The 9,223-nt window shown below is 35.0% G+C and overlaps 1 protein-coding gene and 1 long non-coding RNA gene across 2 annotated transcripts in view; one reads left to right on the forward strand and one right to left on the reverse strand.

Annotated features, from left to right (window-relative positions):
* The window catches only part of LOC135082909 (uncharacterized), a 219,061-nt gene that overhangs the window by 34,332 nt on the left and 175,506 nt on the right, over positions 1-9,223 (forward strand). The window lies entirely within an intron of this gene.
* LOC135082795 (longitudinals lacking protein-like) lies at positions 518-8,343 on the reverse strand. Its single transcript, XM_063977556.1, has 5 exons — positions 8,193-8,343; positions 7,844-7,954; positions 7,184-7,270; positions 5,463-5,609; positions 518-3,191 (listed from the first exon to the last, which is right to left on the reverse strand). The coding sequence occupies exons 2-5, from the start codon at positions 7,937-7,939 to the stop codon at positions 3,135-3,137; spliced, it is 387 nt and encodes a 128-aa protein (XP_063833626.1). The 5' UTR covers positions 7,940-7,954; positions 8,193-8,343; the 3' UTR covers positions 518-3,134.

Consider the following 9,223-nt stretch of genomic DNA (forward strand, 5'->3'; position numbering starts at 1 on the left):
AGTGTTGCGATAATTCGAAATTGGACAAACAGTTTTAAAAGGTGTAGTGTCGGAAAATAGACACGGTGAAGTAAAGTTAAGTTTTATTAGCTAAAATAATGTTTTTGCTATAGCTTTTTGCCATAAGTATTTCAAATTTATTTTAAAAAAATGCTGTTATTTTTAATTATTTAAATTACTACAGTTAATTATTATTTCTAAATATACGATTTTCCATTATAAAGACGAATAACAGTGCTGTTGGAACAATAAACCTTGATTGCGACGATGATCGACTGAGCGAGTATAGGTACGCGTGTGTACACAGGCGCGTGGCGGCCATGACTGATTTGCAACTTGAAGTTGTCGCGCGCTGTAGGTAATTATCTCGGCCGGCATAGGCGAGTGACGGAGGCCTGGTATTATGTACTATCCGCCTGATATTTCCCTTTATCCGAGACTTGTGAAACCAAAAGTTGTAGTTTATCTCACATAAGTTACTAATAATTAAGTTGTCAGAAAAAAGAAAACACAGTGGTATACAGTAATTAATTTCTGTATTATCTAAAATTACAAATCTTTCATAATTTCAATCATTACAAACTATTTCCATGATTATTCAGCACATACCTTTACTCTGTCGTCTAAAAATATTTCATTTACATTTTATACAACATTTGCTAACAATATAGTTATATTTAATAAGAATCTGGGGGAAACGGAAAGTGGCAGTAAGTTGTTGACAAACAAAAAACGACAAAAATAAAAGTTAACACCAACGTGCTGAACCAAAAAGAACTTAAAGTACTCGGGAACATTAAACGATACAGTGTGTTAATAGAAATGCTGGAATATTCATTAATTCAAGTGAGATCCTAATACTATTTCGCCTACTGTTATGCTCAACACACTGATACAAAATGAGAAAAACATTGCACTTATCTCAACGCTTACAAATTACTACAAGGCCCAAAATGCCATATTGTTCCACACAAGTTATGCATCTATAACATCTTAAAACACATTGTAGGCACGAGTTAGTGAATGAATTCGAAAACTTAGTGTGATGCAATATGCCTCTGATGATATTTGATTGATCGTCAATATGATTAAAAATAAAGAAATTCCTTCCTTCAAAAGGTTTTGTACTAATTTTTATCAAATTTTGTCATAATAAAGAATAATGATTTTAAAGTAGAAATAATAAAAATATGAAAATCATATTAATAAGTAAATGTAAAGAAATATTGAAAAATAAATTGTACAGAAGTATAACATTCGTATTGATGAGAAACATTATATTATGATACATACAATATATAAAAATTAATTAACCTATTGGTGTGAGTTGAATATTAAAATGTTTGTCATAAATACGCTTGATAAGACTTCGATTTACAGGTCAAGGTCACGTAAGAGTTAGTGAGGTCGCCGAAATATTCGCCCTAGAGTATCTTACCACCGCTAAATAATAATAATATTGCATTTGTGAAATTCCAATGACATTAAATAAATACCATAAAGCACAAAAAAAGAGAAACCATTAGGTTTGGAATCTAAGAATACTTGCTCACTTAGCATTGAATAAACTAAACATAAAATAAATTTGTGAAATCCAATTTAGACGCTAAGTGTTGTCAACCTTAATTTGGGTAAAAAGTGGTAAGTACCATAATTATATCAATTAAGGCGAACCTATCGGCGTATTACTGAGGTATTAGTTATTATATCTTTACAAGAAACGTGTTAACATCTATTACTATCAAGCTGTGTCACACTATCGATTCAAACACATGTTGAACGTCAATTTTATCATGATTTGCAAAAAATAGATAATGTGATTTGTCGATTTCAAATAAATATAAGCATCAAAATAATGACAGTAAAATAAACTTTATGGACGCTTACATTAAGTAAGCGTTAAGGTAAAAATTGGCGCACAACTTGTATTAAGGTTATGGGGAATAGAATGGGACTGAAATTGAACTGTAAATTCACTCTAATTTACCACCTTTATTGAGTTTTTTATGTGGAAATAAAGTCTGTGCTAAAAATATTAGCTGGAAGGAGGTGATATTTTTTTGTGATTGATTTTAAGGCTGCTTTATACTTATAATTACTCATGTAAGTAACTTACGTAATTAACTTATGATTAATTCGCAAATGTAAAGACTTTGTAAGTCGCTTATCGTGATTTACCTAAGTTACTTACGTAAAGTAAACCATATCTATTCCCATAGACCGTACGTAAGTAATCGTAAGGCAACCATTGGTGGATAGACCTATGGGGGCAATTGATATGCTAGCATAGTACCAATGTTAGTAAGCAGTTTGGAGTAAATCTAATTTCACTTTGGTCGCTAGGTAACTTACGGGGGGTGTGAAGGTTGTCTTGTCTATGCTATCACATCAATGCATTTTGTTATGTTTAACAAAACTAAATCTAACTATTCTTTTCGGATGATTTGGCAAATCGTTCAATCTCATTATAAAAAACATTGTTTATGGTACTATTTTTGAACAGAAAACCGTTGGTATTCCACAACTTTTAATAATGGGAGTAAAAAAATAACTTTTAAATTATATTTTTCACTATTTACTGAAGACTGGCCGGTGGGTACTATTTTATATTTGGTGTTATAATGAATTCATGACTTGCCAAACCATCTTGCGAGTGTATAGCACAGTGAAACATCGACGGCTAACAAAATCGCAACTCTGATTGAAACTGCACAGCAAACCAACAAAAATATACACAAATATAATTTTGAAGGCCGCTGTTTCTAGATTTGACATATTCAAATCTACAAAATAGATATTGCTTCATCTGAAAGAGATTCTCTATGGTTCGAAGGAAGTGAGCACTATGGTACTATTTCCAAAAAACATGATTGCGTTTAGCAGTGGTCACTAAATCATATTAATATACTAATATGCGTTATAAATTCAACAACAAATGTTGTATTGTCAGTGTTGCTTAGTGCAATACGTTGAAAAATCAATGTGCAAACAATATGAAACCATAGTGCGAGCCTCCTTCTACAATTTTGCAATAGGTACTCAAGTGTGGGACCGAAGAGGTGTGTTTACTTGGTATGTTACATTGGTGTTTCTCATACGTTCACTACAGTCTTTAGCACTTGCCCAACGGTGGGTTAGCCTTCTCGTTTGATGCTGGGCATCTGCGGTGGGGGCTCCGCTAGGCCCTTGACCTGGAACAAGTTATAAAACAATTATTTATTTAATTATCTTTTACATAAGGGTCATTATGATTGCTTCAAGCTACTTAAATAAAAGAACATCTTATAAAAAATACCAGATTTGTCTGAAAAGAAAATATCTACTTTTGATGTGCAGTTTTTTTTACTCCATAACATAATATTAGCAAGATAAGACAGACAAGACAAAGGCCTCTCCAAAGAATTACCATAACGACCGTTCCTGTGCCGGTGATCTTTACTAGATCGTCAGTCCACCTAGCGAGAGACCTGCCCACACTGTCTTTCAGCCCGTGATAGCAACTAGGGCATGGATACCGGTATACCGGTATACCGAAATACCGGTCAAAATTTTCGGTATTTTGATACCGGTATTTAAGGGGAAAATACCGGTATTTCGGTTTTTCGAAAAAAGTGATCTAATTTTGCAATATCAGCAGTTTTTCAACTAATGGAAAGTCATTGATAGGTTTTACACCATCTCTTTTTATTTTTATACTTATTTTTAATATTGATTCAGATGATAATGATTCGAATCATCATATCGATTCCAATAATCGATTGAGTCAAGTCAGTTCTGCTGATATCATTGAAGCGAGCACGAGTATCTTAATAAGCACGAAAATATACGTATTAATTAATGACCCTCTCTACGTCCAATGGCTCGTCACCACACGGCTCCCAAATCTTGAAAAGGGCCGTCTTAACCAGCGTATCCCTGTCAAGCCACACGAGTTGGATTTGCCTATCCTTGTTCCCAGCCGATCCTTAACTACGGTTGCTGAAACTCTTCCCAGCACTCTCTTGAACGACTCTGTGTTATCTACTATGGCTGCTCCTCTTCCTTGCACCCTACTGCACGACTGCGTTGCCTAGCCGTATACCTGGTCCAAGGTTCGACGCCACGAAATCAACTTTGTGCGCGTGAAAATAGTTTGAATACTATTTCCCGTGCTTGCAACATTTTTCTTTACTGCTTCGCCCCTATTAGACGTAGCGTGATCGTATAATATCCTAAAGCCTTCCTCAATTTACGAGCTATCCCACACAAAAATAATTATTTAAATCAAACTAGTAGTTCCTGAGATTAGTGCATTCAAGCAAACAAACTCTTCAGCGTTTTAATATGAAACTGTTGTTGTTGATTATTGGAGTCGAACCTTGGACCAGGCATAAGAATAGGCAACGCAGTCGTACAGGAGGGTGCAAGGAAGAGGGGCAGCCACAGTAGATAGCACGAAAGTCGTTCAAGAGAGAGCAAGGAAGAGGCGCAGCAACCGTAGTAAAGGAACGGCTGGGATGAATAAGGATAGGCGAATCCAACTCGCGAGGCTTGACTGGAATACGCTGGTTAAGGTGGCCCTTTTCAAGGCTTGAGAGCCAGCGGGTGACGAGCCATTGAACTTAGAGAGGGTAATTAATTATACGCATATTTTTTACTTTGTCGAAGATAAGCACGAAAACGGTTTGTCTAAAATATATGAATTTCGTCTTATTCAATGCAGGATTAAATGCCCTTCACCTGCCATGAAGATCAAGTCCTTTATTTATACGGTATAACCATAAAACCAGAAAAATGCCCCTTTCGGAGGGCCCCACCACACCTCCGTCGAAGTCGAAAACTTAGGATAGTCTTAATGAGCAACAAATGAAGCTATTAAAACAAAACCTTTAGGAATTATTTCCGATTTGATTAATTTTCACGTCTTATTCTACTGGCCTATTAATAACTTTTCGCAAACGAGACTTATTAATCGTTCTTGGAAACATTTAAACAGTAAATAGCAGTATCTCAAGAAATACCGAAAAAATACCGAAATTTCGGTATACCGGTAATTGAAATTTCAATACCGGTATCAATACCGGTATAAAACTTATTCCGGTATTCCATGCCCTAATAGCAACACGGAACTTTTCTGCCCCAACTGCCACCAGTTTTACAAGCTATGTATGTGCACTGCCCACTGCCACTTAAGATTGGCAATCCTGCAGGCTATGTTAGTTAGTTTTCCTACAGATATTCTCATTTCTGTTTTGACTTTTGATCACGCATGGAAAAGAGTTTCCTGGACTAGAGATATAAAGATGGGCCCGGTTTCCACCAAGGCAGAGTAGAGCGAAGAAGTGTATTGAATAACCAATCAGATTTCATTATTTCCACTTCTCTCCGCTCCGCGCCAAGTCGCTACCGCGGCCCAACACTTCTCCGCTACACCTTCGTGGAAACCGGGCCATAATAATGGACGATGATGATGACTGACTGACCTTGAGCCGGGCAGCAGTCTTGAGGAAAGCGGGCAGCTGTTCCTGCGACACGTTCACCTCGCCGGCGTACATGAACTCCAGAATCGCTTGCAGATGCAGATACGATACGTCCTTCAGGATTATTATCGGGTGCTTCGAGGGGTTTTCCTGTAATGGAAGACGTGATATTACAGTTTTGAAAGGAATATGGTCATGCATTGGCTGTATGCAGGCTGCTACCAAACGGGCGATGTGGAAATTTTTGGGGGAGGCCTATGTATATTAATGGACGTCCTGTAGCTAAAATGATGATGATGGTCATTGGTCATATTATGACTAACATTCGCCCAATTTCTCTAGGGAAGAAATAGTGATTTCTAGGCGCCTTAAAAATGATCCTGTGTTTTAGACGTTGGACAAATCAACCCATGTAAGATAGACTTGAAATAAAATTTTCTGGGAGGAAAAAATTCCCTGCATGTAAAGTTGTGTATGGGAACTAGATTTTAAATAATTTTAATAGTTTATAGAACTAGTTCGTGATAATTCATAATTATTATAAACTAAGTATTTTTACAGGTGCCGGTTGGTCGTGTTTACTGTTCTTATAATATTTGAACAGCATGACCGTCTACAGCGACATTGGCTATGAATTTATGACCTGGCTTGGTGATTGGCGCACAGGTCAACGGTTGCGGGTTTGAATTCCGCTAGGGTCAAGTGACCGTGAGATGCACGAACATTTTTATACAGAATGAAAAGATATCAACATGTTAATAATTATGTAATTAAGTTTTTTATACCTATCTAGCTCTTGTGAGATTTTGTTATCAATCTCTTCTCAAGTGCTAGGCACTAATTTGAGGTAGGTATTTCAATTCTTAATCAGTATTAATATAGCGAATAATACCTAACTATAAAAGGAGGGGTGATTTTGACATGATAGAGCATACAAATCTGAAGTCTCGCTGACATTTGACTTAAAAAACACCCTTCCGTGTCGGTCCCATACCTAAGACACTGACTGACTTATGCTACCTATAAATGGACTGACTGAACCAACAGAACATCGGAGGAAACGCGAAAACGTTACAATAACACACTGCTCAAATACTGGTGGGTGTTATTTTACATGTTATTCAACATCCCGGTGTTTACACTTAGTATCCGTAATTCATAGGTATTTTCAACTGCTTCAATTATACAGGGTGTCCCAAAATTAGCACGTCACACTGACACTGGAGGTAGCTGAGTCTAAGATGCATCGAATAAGCTTAATATGTCCATAGAAAATCATTCTTAATTACATCTAATTCTCATACACCCATCTCTAATAAGAATTTCTTTACAGTTTATTGACAAAACATAGCATTCTTGTCTCCAAGCAACAGTCTATTACTTCATCAAAGATAATCACAGAAAAAATCTGCTCAGTCTTCTGACTGATCGCATGATAGAGAAAAGAAAAAAAACTACCCGTTCGCGCTAAGTTTGCCGGTCCGTGGAATGCGCGTCCCCTCTCCCAACCGCGATTAAACGCAATTAATGTGTCTTATTTTACGCATATTTTATACACAATTTATATCAATAAATGAATAAAAAATATTTTAAATATAGTTTGATAAAGTTATAGACGCTTCCCTTCGAGTGACGTCATATTGCCAGCGGCAAACTTAAAGCGAACGGATAGTACATATTATTTAGGCAGTAATGGCGTCAGCGAATATAAATTATCTACTCACCTCTAATAAGCTTTTGAAATATGGACTACACGCAGAGAGGACCATTTTGTGCGCTTTACACGTTTGTCCTTCACACGCTAATGTAACCTGAAAAGTTATTTGAAATTGTATATTAAGCATACTAAATAAATATCCTTGGACATTTTACACTACGCTTCTAGTCCCAAACTAAGCAAAGCTTGTACTGTGGGTACTAGACAACGGATATAAACAGGTTACTACAAATAATATAGATACAGAAATGAAATGCATTTTAGTAGCATTGAAGTACATTAGTATTAAATACATACAACAATTTCATGACTACTTTTTTTACGGATATCTAAAAGATTATAATAATTCAATATTTGTGCTTGTGGGTAGATCTTGAAGATGAGATAATAATATTGTAGGGTAATAATACGACAAACAATTTACTATATTCTAGAAAGGTGAAGAAAACTCGTTAGTTTTAGTTTATTCAAAACTACCTACAAAAATTAAGTTTCAATATTGTGTTTTTCGATTTATCGTATAAAATAGTCCGAGACCTTACTTGTAGTTATCTCACTAAACACTCAAGGTACTCAGAATTTTATAATAACAGTAGTCAGTTGGAAAAATCAATGTATGAGAGGTTATAATAAAAACTTAGTTACCCAAGCATAAGTAAATACTTACATCTGTAAAGCTTTTCTCGTCTCTCAAGTGCCTAAACGATGTGACCATATTCGTCTGGAAGTCGTTCCATTTTAGAAAGAATTGCTGATCGCCCATATTGGATAATTTTGTCTGCAAACATATTTACATATGTAAATAATATACAAATATAAATAGAAAACACTTTTTAACACCACACACAAGAGATTTTAATCGCATGACTGTGATTATCATATCAAAAATTATTAGAGCTATAAAAAATATCAGAAAAAGTGCAATTTACAATACGTCACTATGAAGAATGCATAGAAAACAAGCGTATGAATATATTTTGCCTATTTATTATACTTTTTCTAACGAAAATACTAACCAAACTAACTAAAGTAACGATCCAAGGGCACTGCGTAATGTTTCGAAACAATCACAAAAGTTAAGCAATTGAAACTCAAAATAAAGACGCCGTCTAACATAAATTAGCGACTTCTTTCTATTTCTTCAAATTCCTTCATTCTCTATTTAGGGTTACCATACATAAAGTTGTAATTACCCCAACATAAGAAAAAAAATGTTTTTGTTTTTAGTTCTTGTTACAGTTTTAATAGAAAAAAAAAAATAAGTAGAAAATGATAAAATTTTAATAATTTGATGGATACGTAACAAAAAAGTGGTTATTCATGGCTGATGAAAGTCCATTTAAATAACTTTAAAAAAATATTATTTTACAGAGGCCCGAATCATGCTAATTTGTAATATCTATATATTTCAATTGCGCTTCATCTCCAGTCACACTGTATTTTCATTCCAGCCGATGTTTAACTTCGGTACTTATATCAGTAAAGTTCATAGCAATGTACTTATGCATTTTACTTTCACTTTATTTTACTAAAATTAATAAAACAGCAATATATAAATTCGTTTATGTTACTTTAAATGTTTGAGGTAAAGTTGCTTTTTGTCAGTTTTAACTAAAGGCGCAGTTGCGCTCCATTTATGTTGAAGCTTTGTTTAAACTAGCTGTCAAAACAATACCGTGATATGGATTTGTGATTTTCGTTCGTGTTCCAGTAGCATTGCAGCTGAAATTTTTTACCACTTTTGGGGCCCTAGTGTCAAGAGGCAATCAATAATAATAATTATCTTATCAACATTGCAACATTGCTAGCATAAGCGACTGCGTCAGAAGGAGGGTTATGTTTTTTAAAGTAAATTTCCGTGTCCGTCACTGTTCTTTTATAGTATTGATAGCATTCACGTGTTAATGTAATGTAACAAATCATTAATTTAGTAAAAGAAAATACCTTTTTTTAGAACTTTAAAATCACTACTACTTACCAAATAACTGAAATTACCCCTTATAAATGGATATAGATCATTAGAGGGTATCCCTGTCGCTCTATTGGC

The sequence above is a fragment of the Ostrinia nubilalis genome, chromosome 22 (assembly GCF_963855985.1).
Source record: "Ostrinia nubilalis chromosome 22, ilOstNubi1.1, whole genome shotgun sequence".
NCBI lineage: Eukaryota > Metazoa > Arthropoda > Insecta > Lepidoptera > Crambidae > Ostrinia > Ostrinia nubilalis.